Source organism: Mytilus edulis, chromosome 6, assembly GCF_963676685.1.
Source record: "Mytilus edulis chromosome 6, xbMytEdul2.2, whole genome shotgun sequence".
Lineage (NCBI taxonomy): Eukaryota > Metazoa > Mollusca > Bivalvia > Mytilida > Mytilidae > Mytilus > Mytilus edulis.
Genome location: NC_092349.1, coordinates 46,015,046 through 46,032,784, shown reverse-complemented (window position 1 = coordinate 46,032,784; position 17,739 = coordinate 46,015,046). Strand labels below are relative to the sequence as shown.

At 32.9% G+C, this 17,739-nt stretch overlaps 2 protein-coding genes across 13 annotated transcripts in view; one reads left to right on the top strand and one right to left on the bottom strand.

Moving 5' to 3' along the window:
- The window catches only part of LOC139527758 (septin-2B-like), a 55,022-nt gene that overhangs the window by 23,656 nt on the left and 13,627 nt on the right, over positions 1-17,739 (top strand). For 8 of the 12 annotated variants that reach the window (XM_071323407.1, XM_071323406.1, XM_071323405.1 and 5 more), the window contains exons 2-5: positions 10,177-10,282; positions 12,387-12,473; positions 14,323-14,446; positions 16,815-16,949. In XM_071323407.1, coding sequence (XP_071179508.1) covers positions 10,177-10,282; positions 12,387-12,473; positions 14,323-14,446; positions 16,815-16,949 — 452 coding nt within the window. Of the gene's footprint in view, positions 1-435; positions 822-10,176; positions 10,283-12,386; positions 12,474-14,322; positions 14,447-16,814; positions 16,950-17,739 lie in introns of those variants that run through there. The other 4 variants (XM_071323410.1, XM_071323408.1, XM_071323412.1 and 1 more) reach the window with 3 other exon arrangements.
- LOC139527759 (zinc finger protein 862-like) lies at positions 5,290-7,621 on the bottom strand. The gene is made up of 4 exons (XM_071323413.1): positions 7,150-7,621; positions 6,822-7,013; positions 6,044-6,628; positions 5,290-5,807 (listed from the first exon to the last, which is right to left on the bottom strand). Exons 1-4 carry the CDS (start codon positions 7,471-7,473, stop codon positions 5,424-5,426), a joined length of 1,485 nt encoding a protein of 494 aa, XP_071179514.1. The 5' UTR covers positions 7,474-7,621; the 3' UTR covers positions 5,290-5,423.

Sequence of the window (17,739 nt, the reverse complement as noted above, 5' to 3'; positions counted from 1 at the left end):
GTCAGGAGCCTCTGGCCTTTGTTAGTCTTGTATTATTTTAATTTTAGTTTCTTGTGTACAATTTGGAAATTAGAATGGCGTTCATTATCACTGAACTAGTATATATTTGTTTAGGGGCCAGCTGAAGGACGCCTCCGGGTGCGATAATTTCTCGCTACATTGAAGACCTGTTGGTGACCTTCTGCTGCTGTTTTTTTCTATGGTCGGGTTGTTGTCTCTTTGGCACATTCCCCATTTCCATTCTCAATTTTAATATAGGAATTTTTTTTCTGTTTATTTGAAATCTAACTTCTCTTATAATCCATTCTTTTCAAATGCAATTTTTCATTGTTAGAGCTCCACCTTACGGTTCATGAGAAACCTACTCCTCCCCCTTAAACTTAAGCAGTTTCATTTCAAGTATTAACAATGCCCATCTGTCAACATATCTGTTTCATCACTGTAAAGTCTTTGTGTACATAATCTACGAATCCTTATCTCTCTCTGAGCAGGTGACTAACAAAATTTCTCATGGAATATGTGTACAAATCTTGGCACGTCTGCACCAAACGTCTTTGATGTAGATTATGATATATTATCATCTATACATACACTTAACTTCTTCCTGATATACTTGTGAAGTCTGGGCGTCATCTTATTGGTTTTGAAAAAAATATATGTTTTTGCCATTTTTTGATAAAAAAGGCGGCCGTCTGCTGAGGTTTTTCGGTAAATGTCAATCATTGTTGATAGTTTATGGAATATTAATTATTGTTCATTAATTTTGTGGGGGAGGAGTGTAGAGTGTTACAGACATGGATGAACTGGTAAGATTGTTCTCAGTTAGTATTACTTCCTTGTTTACAAGTACTCTTTAAATCTTTTAATTACCAATTAAAATGTAAACGTAAAATATATGTTAGAAACAAAACATACTTACAACTATTTTTTATGTGTGTAAAGAAGCAGCCTTGAATGAGGTTGATATGCCCACATTTATATATGTATAAATTATATAAATAAATGTAAGATTTCTTTATTTTGATGGTTGTTTGCACATTATGTCCATTGGCAAATATTTGATGCAAATTGGGAATGAAAACGTAATTTAGATGACTATATAAATTCAGCAGGTTTTGAGTGAAGATAGTGAAGTCATTTGGATGCCAATGTATTATCATCAGAAGAGCAAAAAAATTGCTTTCTATTTGGTATGGCACGCTCCCATCACGGCAGGCGCGGATCCAGAGGGGGGGTTCCGGGGGTTGGAACCCCCCCTTTTTTTTGGACGATCAATGCATTTGAATGGGGCAATGTAATTGGAACCCCCCCTTTGTCCTGGGTTAGGAACCCCCCCTTTTTAAAATGGCTGGATCCGCCCCTGGGACTGGGAATCAACATGCAAACCAAGGCCTTCCTGTTATTCATGCTAGGTAGAGATATGGAAACATATCAGACATGTAATAAGGAAATTAATTGACCAAATCACAAATCTGCAGTCTGCACTTACTTTACCCTATTAAAATAATAAATAACCTGTATGTATGTATATATGTAACTGGCACACTTCACATGTTTAAACTAGTCATAATCATTAAGAACACAGCAGGAGGCTTTAATTTGTTAACAAATAATTCACTGTATGCGTAAGGTCAAAGAGGATAGACACTGTTAATTATAAAACAATTGTAAGCAATTCTTTGGACAAAACTTTTTTGCATTATTTTCTCTTATGAGGAGTCAGATAGTTTAGTGGTCAAAGAAATAAGCGAGGAAAATTTAAGTCATACTGGTCTTAATTTGCATTTCTGAGTTCAAGTGTATCATATACATTGTAATCATAAAGATAAGTGAAGATATTTATAAACAAATGAATTGATATATAAAAATTACATTAAATTCTTTGATACCTTAAAATTTGAAGGTTAAGAAGAGAGCGAATTGTGAACCAAATTATATAATTTTTGCATCAATTTAGACTTTTAGACTTGAAGGAAGGCTCTGGATGGCAGGAGTACAGAAGTTTTGCCAGTTATTGTATGCATTGATGAGAATGCATTTGTGTATAACATCTGTTGTAATACAGATTGTTTGGAATGTTTATACATAATACTACAGATGTTGTATAGTGATGGGATCTATAGTTCTGTCTCTGATGCTGTGAATGATTGTACTATGGAATTGATACTGATTAATTGATGAGTTTTTAAAACAAATTAGTGACATATAGTGTTGAAATGGCTTTTTGTTATTTGCGTTGTTTGGTTGCTGTCTCATTGCCCTATACCCAGTGCTTTTTCTATCTATTCATATTTCATTGCCATAGACAATTATACCGAAATTGAACCAGATTTTATTGAAATACTACAAATTGACTTGTCCGTTCAAAAACTTGATGAATTGTTTCAAATAGTCTTAGGATTTGGTAGGTCCGACTTGCTGCATGACTGTATGAATGACCCTGTGAAAGGAATAAAAGCATGTTAAGCGTTCTCTTACAATTCAAGGTACAATGAATCACAGACTTAAGCAAATTAACCACTTTGTACCCATTACACTGTATCCATAATTTCAACATCTTTATACTTCTAGTTGCCAAAAAAAAAAGATACATAACTTTCATCAAACTACCTCCCAAATATTTGATATTACACAAACTTTTGAGCTATCACTAAGAACATGAATATTCTGCAGCTGTTTTAAGCTTTGATTTCCAGTCGATTGAAACTTCTGATTTCAGAAAAATTTGACATAGCAAGTCTGCAGTTAAATTTTGGAATACTTTCAAAACTTAAAAACTATTTGATAAGAAATACCGGTATTTATTACATAAAATGAAAGCATGAAAGATTATTTTGATATTTGATGATTATGGCTCTGCAATGTTACATGATTCAGCTTCCAAGATTACACATGGCACCCAAAATGTTACTTAGATCAGACTTTTTGAATTAAAAAAAGAATGATTGCAATTAAAAGGATAATTGTACAGTTTTTGTTAAAATAAGCATAAATGAATGATATAATATTTACTAGAACCGCTTTGCTTTATAATTGATATTATTTGTAACATGTTTTGAGAGGGGAAAAGGGGGAAGCTCAGGGAAGGAAATAAGAAAATTGAACTTGATGACGTTTTAGTTACAGCTGACACTATTTCACTAATATTATATACAGTCAGAACAGGCTGCAGGAGTTAATTGGTCTCTCGGGTGGGTTCAAGTTGGGTGTGGGGTGTTCCTGGGACTGGAAACACCTTTTTTTTGACAAATAATGGTTTTAAATGGAGACATATGGTTGGAACACCCTCTTTATCCTTGGTTGGAAACCCCCTGGCTTTTAAATGGCTGGATCCGCCCATGTGTTTCTATCAGACAAGATGACCACATAAAAAGATCTTGTAGTTTCCCAAGTAAAGGTAATTGTTTTCACCTGTCTACCACCTGTTTATTGTTTATTTGTCCTAACTTGTAAAAAGATAATGTCACATGTCATAAATATACGTGTGTTGAGACTGATATAATTAGAATTATTGTTAAATTTATAAGCGACATGTACATTTCTAGAAATGCTTTATTAAGCACTAAATAACTTTGTGGTACCACCTCCTCATATAATGTTTATGAAATTGGTATGATATATGTTTGTATGTTTGTGTATAACAAATTTGTATTGTCTTGGAATCAATCCTGTAATTTTGGATTTTAAACCAATAAAAATTACTTACTTACATTAATACTTACTTAAATGTTGTGTTTATGGTATTACTGTAATTTACTGTTCTAATATAAACTGACCACTAGACAATTTTATTGGGTCTTATATTCTAAGGAAAGCAAAGCGTTTTTTTTGACTTAGTAGTTTGTGATGATTCTCATACTATACTTAAGATGACTATATTGAAAATGTAATTAAATAAATCAAAGAGTAACCTTAAAAGTTTACTGTCTTTTTTTCAATTGCTCAAAACATTTAACAAAGGAATATGACAACTGTGGCTATGATTATTTAACAGAAAATAATCAGGGTTATTATCAGTTCTTCCTGGTAGGCTAATGATGTTTCCAGGATTGGAGAAGTCAAATATTTGGTTCAAATGAACATGTTTATAGCTGACTATGCAGTATGGGCTTTACTCGTAGTTGAAGGTTGTACAGTGACCTATATATTTGTTAATTTCTGCGTCAATTGGTCTCTTGGCCTTGCAGAGAGTTGTGTCATTGGCAATCATACCACACCTTCTTATTTTTATATAGATATAAGAAGATGGGGGTGTCAGTGCCAATGAGACAACTTTCCATCCAAATCACAATTTGTAAAAGAAAAACTATTATGTTTTAAGTTTTGATTTGGGTTATGGTACAGTATTTGTGGAGGTTCCTATACTTGAAAATAAAGGGATACAAAATAAAAATTATACCAGAAAAAACAGCCTTTAGTAATCAAAGACTTGCTTTTCAGTAGTAAAGTGGATACCTCGCCGGGTATGCAGGGTCGTTATGATAAAAAAACATAAAATGTAGAGAGTCTTATAACAACAACACTTTAGGGACTGCTGCAGAAAATTTATTGATCGACATGTTTCGGTGCCTAGGGCACCGTCATCAGGATAAAAACAATACATAAAAACATGTTGAAGTACAAAATCGGGTTGTTAAAATTTAAACGTCACAATGTTACAATGGTAAGTAACGTTATTAATAGCAACGTACTGAAAGTGAAAGTGAAAGTTCATTGCAAGTATGTAAATAAACTATAAAAAGAAATTAAAATAGAATGTTTTTGTTGTGAAAATGTTTGTTAAAATTATTCTGCCAACATGTGTGTGTCCTCTTGCATCGTGGAAAGAATAATACAATAAGTTGTCAGGCTGTGTATAGACTGTATAGGTTGTGTGGTCTGAATGTTCTGTTAAATTTCTTCCCCAAAATAGACGACATTCCCTTGGCCAGAGGTACTGCTTCCAATCGAAATATATAATAACGGACCATCTTAACCCAAAACGAGCCTTAAGGAGGAAAAGAACAGTGATAGGAAATTATTTCTCTCTAACAGAATTCATTTGAAATTAAATGCACCCGATTTCTTATTCTTCAAATTCAATCTGATGCTCCCGAAAATCAGTGTTCTCCCCAGAAATTTTGGATAGCATCACATTTGACGTAAAAAAAAAATATCAGGTTGTTTTTAATGGTCATTCGCCGCGGCGCGACAATGCTTTTTTTTCTCTTGTATTGTACTTGTATCTATGTTATATGCTGGCATATGTGTCTATGTGTGTATATGTCTATATAAAGAATAAAGTAACAGTTTGTAAGTTCTACATACTTTAATAATAAAATATATTAATAAAAACAAGCATCAAAATACACAATACTCAAGTTATAAGCACAAGATTTAAAAGCTTTAAAAGCACAAGATGTCAAAAGCACTATTGTCTATAACTAAAGGTTCAGTTTTCTTCTCTTCTTTTGTGCAAATGCTGTAACACAAGCTTGGAAATCAAAGTTCTGTATAGAAGGTCCCTCTGTGGAGATTGTCATCAGGCAGTTCAGAATGTGTTGGCTAAGTCTGTTTCTCAAGATACTCTTTACTCTGTTCAGGGTACTGAAGGTTCTCTCACAGTCTGCAGTGGAGACTGGCACTACTAAGGCTATCTGGCAGTATTTACTGAGTATTGGGTAGAGGTCTGTCATCTTTGCTGTCTTTTCTAAAACCTGTCTGGATGTCTGGTCTTTCATCTTGGAGGCAATGATGTTTCTGAGTGAGGTAAATTCTTCTTCAGCAGCATCAGAAGTTCCAATAGAGGGGAATTGCTTGGCTAGTTTCTGAAACATAAATATTAAAATTAATAAATAATTATCACAAAGACATTCATAAAAAGTTATTTCTTGTTACATATAATAAATATAAAATAAAATAATGTGTCATACTTGTCATTATGGACCTCTAAGTAACTGTATTTAATAATTTATAATTTTATAGCATCTGCATTTGTATTGATCATTTGAATGAAATTAATATGTTGCATCAATTTTCAATATAATACAAGAAAAAATAATACCTTCAACTTCTGGAATTGCAAGTACTCATTGGTGGATGGATCTCTCTGGTCAAGCAAGTCTGGGTCAAATACTGAGAAGGAGTCTAATACACTGGTGTCTGGGAATCTGTCATGAAGGTTGCTGATTACATTGTTGATGAAGGGTTGGTAGACTTGCTCCTGGAATCTGTCGACTTCTGTCTGCTTGTACTTTACTCCATACTCCTCTAGGCTATTGAAGTAGGTTGCAATGTCTTTTGTGTTGGGTCCTGGGTTGTCGAGTAGGTTGGTGAGTACTAGCTGAGTTGATGAAACAAGTGTGTCTACCATACTGAAGTCTATAGCTGTTTTCTGGAAGAGTTTGGACAGGCGGTTCAGGTGTGGTAGGGTATCCAGTAACATGGCAATGGCACACAGGAAGAATGGAGACTTCACAAACATGGCTAGTCCAGCTGCTGTAGCATCTGTACGCTCAGAGGCTTCCCTCTCAAGACTGGCAATGAGTGCTGGGTGGCAACGCTTGACTGCTTCAACTGAGTTTAGGTGGGAGAGCCATCTTGTGTCGCAAATGTCCTTGAGTTTTACAACTGGATCACCAAGGATGTTCTGTAATAAAAAAAAGAATATTAATTTCATATTTATGATTGCATGATTCATTTTGTGACGAAATTACTTTATTTGACAAATGATTGTGAGAAACATTTATTATTAAATCTTTATATTATTTTGATATCAATAATTTTCCAAATTCATATAATTATTTGTAAATTAAAATTAAAAGAAAAATAAAGATATATACCTCTATCTCTTTTAACCCATGCATTCTGACAGCTGAGTTCTGGTAGAAGTAGAATAGCTGCCTCATGATGTCCTTAAACTTCTTCAAGTATGGGATGTTGGAACTGGCCTGACCAGAGGCAAGAGCAAGTCTATGGGCTATGCAGTGTACATTCAACATCTCTGGGTTGATAGCCTTCAACTGGGTAGCAACCTGGAAAATATAAATAAAATTTAGAAAACATGTTTAATATGTTAATTGTCTTTGTATTAAAATAAAAATACAGATATATTCATTTTCAGATTTATGAGCCAATTGATTATTATTTATGAATAAAAAAATATATTACCCCTGTTTTCCTCCCAACCATAACTGACGCCCCGTCTGAGCCAAAACCAATGAGTCTGCTGGTATCCAGTTGGTGAGTGGTAAAGAAGTTCTTGAGGGAAGTCATGATCGTATCAGCTTTGCCATCTGGTAGATCTATTAGTTCTAGAAATGTGGTCTTCAGTTCCATGTTGGGTGTAAAGTATCTTGCCATTAGTGTCATCTGCTTTACGATAGAAATATCTGTAGTTTCGTCTATTAGTATGGAATAGTAGGTGCTGCTGTTCAAATCCTGCATGATTGGTAGTTGGATCTGTTGGGTGATGGTCTGAAGCATATCCTGCATAGTGCGTTGACTTGTGTAGTTGACGTTGTCTCCTTTGTGTAACAGGTCAAGATAGTCACATCCCAAGGTCTTTGCAAGTTCCAGTAAGGATTTGAAGTGGGTAGTGTGTGGGATCTCTTCATTTGCCAACCAGTACAGACATCTGAAAGCTCCGGCTCCGGCGAAAATATGTTAATCAAACATACAACCCTCAAGATACAACCACTTTTACGGATTACTGGCCATTCCCGATAGTTTGATGAACGAACACATAGTTTAAATTCAACATAGACCAGTGATATTTATACTTTGTCCTTTACTCATCGGCGACCGAAACATTTTACAGCATTCCTGACGCGATTGGAAGCAGTACCTCTGGCCAAGGGAAGCCAGTCGAAATGGTACGGAATTGCTGATAAAATGTCGTCTATTTTGGGGAAGAAATTTAACAGAACATTCAGACCACACAACCTATACAGTCTATACACAGCCTGACAACTTATTGTATTATTCTTTCCACGATGCAAGAGGACACACACATGTTGGCAGAATAATTTTAACAAACATTTTCACAACAAAAACATTCTATTTTAATTTCTTTTTATACGACCGCAAATTTTGAAAAAATTTTCGTCGTATATTGCTATCACGTTGGCGTCGGCGTCGGCGTCGTCGTCGTCGTCGTCGTCGTCGTCGTCGTCGTCGTCGTCCTGCGTCCGAATACTTTTAGTTTTCGCACTATAACTTTAGTTTAAGTTAATAGAAATCTATGAAATTTTGACACAAGGTTTATGACCACAAAAGAACGGTTGGGATTGATTTTGGGAGTTTTGGTCTCAACAGTTTAGGAATTAGGGGCCAAAAAAGGGCCCAAATAAGCATTATTCTTGGTTTTCGCACAATAACATTAGTTTAAGTAAATAGAAATCAATGAAATTTAAACACAATGTTAATGACTACAAAAGGAAGGTTGGTATTGATTTTGGGAGTTTAGGTCCCAACAGTTTAGGAATTAGGGGCCAAAAAGGGACCCAAATAAGTATTTTTCTTGGTTTTCGCACCATAACGTTAGTATAAGTAAATAGAAATCTATGAAATTTAAACACAAGGTTTATGACCATAAAAGAAAGGTTGGGTTTGATTTTGGGAGTTTTGGTCCCAACATAATAAGGGGCCCAAAGGGTCCAAAATTAAACTTTTGTTTGATTTCATCAAAATTGAATAATTGGGGTTCTTTGATATGCTGAATCTAACTGTCATGACTGTGTATGTAGATTCTTAACTTTTGGTCCCGTTTTCAAATTGGTCTACATTAAGGTCCAAAGGGTCCAACATTAACCTTAGTTTGATTTTGACAAAAAATGAATCAGTTAGGTTCTTTGATATGCTGAATCTAAAAATGTACTTAGATTCTTGATTATTGGCCCAGTTTTCAAGTTGGTCCAAATCAGAGTCCAAAATTAAACTTTGTTTGATTTCATCAAAAATTGAATAAATGGGGTTCTTTGATATACCAAATCTAACTGTGTATGTAGATTCTTCATTTTTGGTCCTGTTTTCAAATTGGTCTACACTAAAGTCCAAAGGGTCCAAAATTAAACTTAGTCTGATTTTAACAAAAATTGAAATCTTGAAGTTCTTTGATATGCTGAATCCAAAAATGTACTTAGATTTTTTATTATGGGCCCAGTTTTCAAGTTGGTCCAAATCAGGATCTAAAATTATTATATTAAGTATTGTGCAATAGCAAGTCTTTTCAATTGCACAGTATTGCGCAATGGCAAGAAATATCTAATTGCACAATATTGTGAAATATCAAATTTTTTTTTAATTAGAGTTATCTTTCTTTGTCCAGAATAGTAAGCAAGAAATATCTAATTGCAAAATATTGTGCAATAGCAAGATTTTTTTTTAATTGGAGTTATCTTTCTTTGTCCAGAATCAACTTAAATCTTTGTTATATACAATATACAATGTATATTCACTTTTTACTACCAACTGATAAATTAAAATAATCTTTACCATTCAGTGATAACAAGCAGTTTTTTTACATCTTAATATTTTATGATGTATTTAAATGAGTAGTTATTGTTACAAACTCCATTAGAAATTTTAATTGAGATTAGTTTTGGAATAAGGGAAAGGGGGATGTGATTAAAAAAATTGGGTTCAATTTTTCTCATTTGAAATTTCATAAATAAAAAAGAAAATTTCTTCAAACATTTTTTTGAGAGGATTAATATTCAACAGCATAGTGAATTGCTCTAAGAGAAACAAAAATTTTAAGTTCATTAGAACACATTCATTCTGTGTCAGAAACCTATGCTGTGTCAACTATTTAATCACAATCCAAATTTAGAGCTGAATCCAGCTTGAATGTTGTGTCCATACTTGCCCTAACCGTTCAGGGTTCAACCTCTGCGGTCGTATAAAGCTACGCCCTGCGGAGCATCTGGTTATAGTTTATTTACATACTTGCAATGAACTTTCACTTTCACTTTCAGTACGTTGCTATTAATAACGTTACTTACCATTGTAACATTGTGACGTTTAAATTTTAACAACCCGATTTTGTACTTCAACATGTTTTTATGTATTGTTTTTATCCTGATGACGGTGCCCTAGGCACCGAAACATGTCGATCAATAAATTTTCTGCAGCAGTCCCTAAAGTGTTGTTGTTATAAGACTCTCTACATTTTATATCATATTTGTTTTATTACAGTTTACTTGCCCAGAGCAGCCTGGTTATGTGGGATTTGCCAATCTTCCCAACCAAGTTCATCGTAAATCTGTCAAAAAAGGCTTTGAGTTCACTCTTATGGTAGTTGGTAAGTATAGAAATTTAGAAGACAAAAAAACATAGAATGTATTGAACTTTATATTGTTCCAAAATATAATTGTATCATTGAATACATTAAGTATACATGGCTAAGAAAGCAATTATTAAATTGTGATAAAAAAATAAAAACAAAATTTCAATCTAAAAAATAGGGGGGAAAGATACCAGAGGGACATTCAAACTCATTTGTTGAAAAGAAACAGACAACTCCATGGCTAAAAAAAGACCAATTGAAAATAGTAAACAAAAAAAATACAACATGAAAAACTAAAGACTGAGCAACACTAGTACTTATCCGAACAAAAATTGGTGGTGATCTCAGGTGCTCTGGAAGGGTAAGAAAATGTGATGAACTGATTATCAATGGTCTTTCAAACTCAATATGATTCTCTGTTACATTTAAGTGCCCTGCAATGTGGCTTTTACGGAGAAACACCTCCTTATTTGAAAGACCATCAATAATCTATATCTTTTAAAACATGTTTTACAGGAGTTTTATAAGATTTAATTTTCTTTATTGAAAGCACTTTACGCCCATATATGGGCCAATGGCTTAAAACATGATACATAATATACAGTTTACATATATATTAAACAATGAAAATAAACAATGCTGACACTTTGAACTATAATCCTTGTCTTTCTTTAAATCAATATATATAAGAGATTCAAATTATATCAAGGACTCCCTGCCCTCAGTCTTAATGACTTTTTTAAAAAGGAGCCTAATTTGCAAGTGTCCTGTTTTGTTTCAGGATTGAGGATATGTTTTAATTTATCTATATCATTTAAGTTATTATATTTATTTTCATTTAAAAATTCTTTTCTTAATTGTTCATTTATTTTACATTTAAAAAAAAAAAAAAATGAAACTCATCATCTAGTACATCACAATGTGTACATAGTCTTAAGAGAAATTATTTGCAAATTTCTGGCAACAGGCGGTTTGTTCTTTTATTATACTTGATGTGTATGAACTTTTGTGTGTTTAACAATATTCGGTCAAATCATTAGTTATATACTACTAGATCTTGTGTATATAAATCATCGAGGAGTAAAAAACTAATTTGTTTATATAGTAAAGTGTAATTTATTTGTATTAGAGGTGTTTTACAAGCGAACAGGTGACAAGAAATTCTTTGAGCATGGAAGGTTTGAAACAGAATATATAATTATTTAACATGTTGACTAATGATTATATTATACAAACAAGATTTATTTCCTCTTTGTTTGTTTGGGATAAACATGCCCATGTCACTAACCAAGTTTGTTTGCTACGGTCAAAGTTAAATTACATACATTTAGGTTAGTAGCTTTGTTTTTGAAGTGGTACATTGGTCCATTGGTACATTTGTAAACAGTAGTTTTGTCCTGCAGATAAGTTTGTTTACATTCAATGTTGTTACAATGAAAGACATGGACTCATAATAAAATGAGGACGTGTTATGATTATCACTGAGACGACTATCCACCAGAGTACAAATGAAGTGGTAGCAAGCAATTATAGGCCACTGTTTGGTCTTCAACAAGGAGAATAAACAAATACTGTATAAAAGACATGGACTTAAAAATGTGAAACCAATCAAATGAGAAAACTTACAGCCTAAATTATAAAAAAACAATTTACACAAAACAAATATGACAGACATGAACCATCATCTCTCTCTCTGTCTATCCATCTTTATCTTGTCCAAAAAAAAATTGTCACAATTTTCAGGGACTATTCAACAGCTTGTCACTGATGAGTTGAAATGTGTGAGTACCTTTTGGATCTGTCCATTCCTATTAGCTGAAACATTTTCTTCACACTTTTCTCAGCAACTTAAATGTATGTACAGGATGACTTCATATTATTGAACAGTTCTACAGCGAAAAAATGTAAGGTGTGTGTCAGTGACTTTTCTAATATGTCAGACACCATCATCCTGTTCCACCTCCCCTATACTTCTGATTTATGAGCTGGATTTGTGCTTTGCAGGTCAAGTGCATCATCATTTCTATGAAAATTGCAAATTGAATTGAAAAAAAATTGTTTGGCCTTTTATTTATTTGAAATTTCTAAATAAAACTAAATATGTTTTGCTCTTTTTCAGGTGAATCAGGCCTTGGAAAATCAACACTAGTCAATAGTTTATTTCTAACAGATTTATATCCTGAAAGACAGATACATTCTGCAGCAGGTATGGATTGACTAGTAGTAGTCTGCACATCTGTTAAAAATATTGTACAGATGCAAACATATAGAATGCATGCATTTCCTATCTGATGCAGACAATGTAATAAAAAGTTGCAACTTCAGTTCAAAGTGGTTTAAAAATTTCCCTATAAACACATCATGAGTTATTGCAAAAAGAATCAAAGTTCTCATGCATTAGAATTTTAACCTCAAATTTTCAATGGAATTTAAAAAGAGAAAAGATAGCAGGAATTTATCACAAGATTGATGGAAGATGTCAGCCCCATGGAATTTTTTTCTGGCTTCAAGCTGCCCTTTACACAAGAAATTTAAACATCTAGCAATAAAGCCTTGTTTAAATCAAAAAGCACACTTATCCTATGTGGAAATTCAAACATCATAATAAGACATATTTCTGGATGCCTTCCAGTAGTAATTAGGGAAGTAAATATCAATTTTGTCAAAATAAGAATAAAGGTAACCATGACAATATAATAACAACAAAGAATTTGATGTATGGCCCAGACAGAGAATTGAAATTATTTTCCCTAATAATATTTAGAATAGCTTGGCCTGATGTTTATATTTCTGTCCACTTTATAATGGTCAGCTGGTTAATACATCAAACAGATTGATTAGGTTGTTACCTTTTTTATATACAAATAGTATCATTAGTAATAAAAATATCCATATGTTTGTACTAAGTTGACTGAGAAATAAGAATGAAGACAATTTCTTCTTATTATAAATGGCTCAAAGTTTGGATTTAAAAAAAGGTACACTGTACATGTACCATATATTTTCTATTGAAAATTAACTTAGAAATGCCACAAAACTTGAATTCACATTATAATTAAATACCCTGTATATTATGAGTTATCATGAAGGCAATAGATAGTCTCAGTTATATTTCTTGCTACAGGTAGAAAAAAGAATGATATAATTTCTGAATTAACAGTACAATTTATCTAGTTATGATTTATCTTCAAAATTGTACAATTTCATTTTAATCTGATTAAAAACTGTGTCAAAATGTTCTAAAGCTGTTCAAATGAAAAATGCTCAGCTTGAATTCAAGTAAATCTAATGTGCATTCACCTGAAGTGTTTGGGTTCATCTTAGGCAATATTAATTTCAATTCATATCAGCTCTAGATAAAAATGTACACATTGAACATTTATAACTTATACAAAAATGGTTTATAACATATAAAAAGAAGATGTGGTATGATTGCCAATTAGATGCCAATGAGACAACGCTCCACAAGTGACCAAATGACACAAAAATTAAAATAACTATAGGTCATCATATAGCCTTCAACAATGAGCAAAGCCCATACCGCATCGTCAGCTATAACAGGCCCCAAAGTGACAAATGTAAAACAATTCAACGAGAAAACTAACGGCCTAATTTCATGAATTTATGTAAAAAAAATGAATGAAAAAACAAATATATAACACATCAACAAAAGACAACCACTGAATTACAGGCTCCTGACTTGGGACAGGCACATACATTCAAAATGTGGTGGGTCAAGCATGTTAGGGGGATCCCAACCCTCCCCTAACCTAGGATAGTAGTGTAACAGTACAACATAAGAACGAACTATAAAAATCAGTTGAAAAAGGCTCAACTCATCAGATGGATACAAATAAAATACATGAAACAAAAACATGGCCAGGTATTGTTTTACTCATCTTTGAAATGACTGTCAACAATACTTATACAGGACAGTCACAGTGATTGGATATATCTATGTATTTAGAAAGCTAAATCAATTCGAAATTCACTATTGGAAAAGCTATAAAAATACATGTACAATAAAAGTCACAATTTGACGATTTGTTTTGTAGAAAAAATCAAGCAGACAGTAAAGATAGATGCATCTACAGTAGAAATAGAGGAACGAGGAGTGAAACTGAGGCTGACGGTTGTAGATACACCAGGCTTTGGAGACTCTTTAAATTCAGTAGATTGGTAGGAAACATTTATTGTTTGTTATTAAAAATACTATAATAATACTATTTTGCAGGGCTCACGCTACCAGGCGACTTGGGCGAAGAAGTCGCCTTCCCGACCGTCACTTCGCTTTCCCCGACCCCTAAAAGCGAAAACAAGTCGCCCTGTTCTTGACAATACTCGCTTTCAGTCGCTTCCGTCATCAGACATTTTCAATTTTTACCAAGTTGATGAAACATCAATTTTTTATTGATAATTAAAGAAATTCAGACATAAACGATTCATTATCTTTGGAAAAGAGGTTGAAGCATTGTCTTTGCAGTGTGTAGCAGGTTATTTGATAAAAATACAACTTTTTATCACTTCGTGCATTTCTGCAAGTTCCGGTGCTTGTTACTCGAAAATGTACATCAACCTAAATTTCGGCGGCAAAATAAGTTTGTTACTTCATTTAAACGTGATAAAAGTTGCCTCCAGTAAATGTTTAATCCATTTAATTCATGAAAAACGTCATGTTCCTTTCCAAATAACTTGTCAAACATCGTTTATTTTTGTAAATTTTCTTTCATTCGTCCGCCGTTGACCGATTTCTAAACTACGGATCTGAACCGGACCAGCTATGACCGAAATCAGTACTTTTACAATAATTACTACGGACACACGGATGGAACAGCTGACAGATAATTATTGATTCCAAAGGGAAAAATTACGCATTCCACACGCATTAAGAGACTTTTGGTTACATCTAATTGATTGGTGTATATAATTCCCTATATTTTTTATGGATTGTTTCAAACTATTGATTAAAGTTGCTTAACTCTGAGACTATTATACTAATTTATCAATATATTATGGCCCAGCTTAATAACTTTTATATTTTATTATGAGAAACACTGAATTTCATACACAAGATAATTTTTAATTAAATTGTAATTGATATATTATAATTTCTTTAAAATTTTTTTTTTTTAGTGCTAGATATTTAGTTGGTAGTTTCTCACAAGAACCTTAGTAAAACTTAAACAACTTTTAATTTCAAATGTTACTTTAATTGTATTTTTTTTACTCAGATATGAATTGAACAGTATAAAAAGAACATTATTTACATACGGCCCTTTATACTATTGTAAAATCCAAACATTGTAGCGCACCACGTGAATGAGTACTTCTCTTTTAAATCTCACCACTTCTCCCTATCAGTTTCAAAAAGAGAAGTCACTTCTCCCTATAATTCTGAAGTAGTGTGAGCCCTGTATTCTCATAGTTTTAGCAAGATAAATAAGTTTTTAATGTAAGACCAGTTAGAAAATTAAGAGAATATTTTAGATTCTACCTTTTTCTGTGTGGATAGTAGCATAGGGTCGGCAAAAAAAAAAGTTTTTTTCATTCAAGTAAGATTTTTAATCAGGACTTTCCAGATAAATATATGGGTCTTTTTGCTTAGTAATGCATTTAACATCTAGTTGGGGAGTATTGTGGAAAATTCTATCTTCCATACAGTTATTAAGAAAAATGAACTGATAATTAAAAATAAAACATAGATGAAAGGTATTGGTATAAATGGTTAAAAAAATCTAGTAATTATGAAAGGAGTAGGTTCAGTAAGACCCCTTTTTGGCCTCAAAATATAGCAGTTTTACAAAATTGTTAAAATGTAAACCTTTATTTATTTATTGGACAGTAGAATGCTTCTGCTACATAAATATGGGCTTTTTTTGACAATACAATGCACATATATCCGGTACTAGCACCATTAAGTCATGCTAAATTACTGAAATCCTCATAATTCTAGCATTTTAGTTAAATTTTAGACGGTTTTCGTGTAAAACGAAAGTGGCCGCATTCGTGTTTATCCTTAATATTGAAATGTAAGTTGTATTTTATGATAATACATAACATATATAAAGGTTGAGGATGAACACGGATGCGGCCACTTTCATTTTTACCAAAAACCATCTGAAAAGTGACATTTTTCGGCATATTAGGTAGATTTTTCATATTTGAGCTTGAATCGGATCGTTTTTAATGACTAAATCTGTTAAAATCTTTCACATAAACTAATTAATTCAAATAAAATAGACACTTAAGTGTTTAAAAAGTGGTCAAAATCTTTCGTCAGATGAACCTGAAATTTGAGGCCAAAATCGGTTCTTACCGGACCTACTCCTTTTAAAAGGTAACATTTTAGAAATTGACTGTATGTATACCTCTCTACAGGAATGGTACATCATAACATGTACATATGAGTCTAAATATTGATACTTTGTTATGTATTCAACATTAAGTTTATATGCTACATGACTGAGGAAAAAATAAAATAATTTAGAGAGTGATAGCAATGAAATTTCAATATAAGATACAATATTATGATATTTTTATATTCCAGTTTTAAACCAATCATCCAATATGTTGATGATCAGTTTGAGAGGTATTTACAGGACGAGAGTGGACTTAACAGAAGACACATCATTGATAACAGAGTACATTGTTGTTTCTACTTCATCAACCCCTCAGGTCATGGGTGAGTAACCCCACATGTTAAGATGTTGATCACTAAGCTGCCGAATCATAGTTCATAGGTCCTTAGGATTTTTTTTGACAATTTGGGGACCACAGAAAAAAAATCATAAGGACCTATGTGCTACAGTTCTGCAGCTACTGATTACTCTTTAACATGTATCATTGGATAATGTGTTCCATATTGTTTACGGTATGTTGTGTCAACTTCTCTGATCAAGGCAGGAGTAAAGGAGTAAGTTCAGTAAGTGCCATATTTGGCCCCAATTATAAAGTTCATGGTTACAAGACAATAATTGTTTTAAGTTGCCTTAGAGACATGTGAGAAAGTTAAACAGAGCTGTTTTTGTCAAAGTTTAATTCTAACACGTTGATTTTTACATCCCAAAAAGGTGAAGATAAGGGATTTTGGTGAAATTTGACAAAATCAGCTGGATTTCAACCAAATAAAGGACCAGGAAACATAGAGCGCAGGCGTCGACAAGCTTAATATTCAAATAAGACATGTTAAATGTCTTCACAAACATTATTTTAAAAGATCTATGTTGTCGACGTATGCGCTCTGTGTTTCCTGTCAAATAATCAATGGAAATTTACCCATTTTCATTGATTTTTTCGTGAAAAATCAATATGAGTACAACTTGTGACGTCATAATGAAACGCAGAGACGTAAAATGTTCAACAAAATGGCTTGTATCCTATCTAGTCAATGTATTAGCTATAATTTATCGTGATATTGGTCAATAAATCCGAATTTGAAATTTACGCTAAAAAAGGGGGCCATTTTAGGACCT

Bases quoted from the DNA above. Each gene is read 5' to 3' on its own strand.
- LOC139527759 (XM_071323413.1), bottom strand. From the start codon at position 7,473: ATGCAGGATATGCTTCAGACCATCACCCAACAGATCCAACTACCAATC. The intron at 7,014-7,149 runs GTAATATATTTT...TATATTTTCCAG, and splicing joins TGGTTGGGAGGAAAACAGGG to GTTGCTACCCAGTTGAAGGC. The intron at 6,629-6,821 runs GTATATATCTTT...TTTTTATTACAG, and splicing joins ATGGGTTAAAAGAGATAGAG to AACATCCTTGGTGATCCAGT.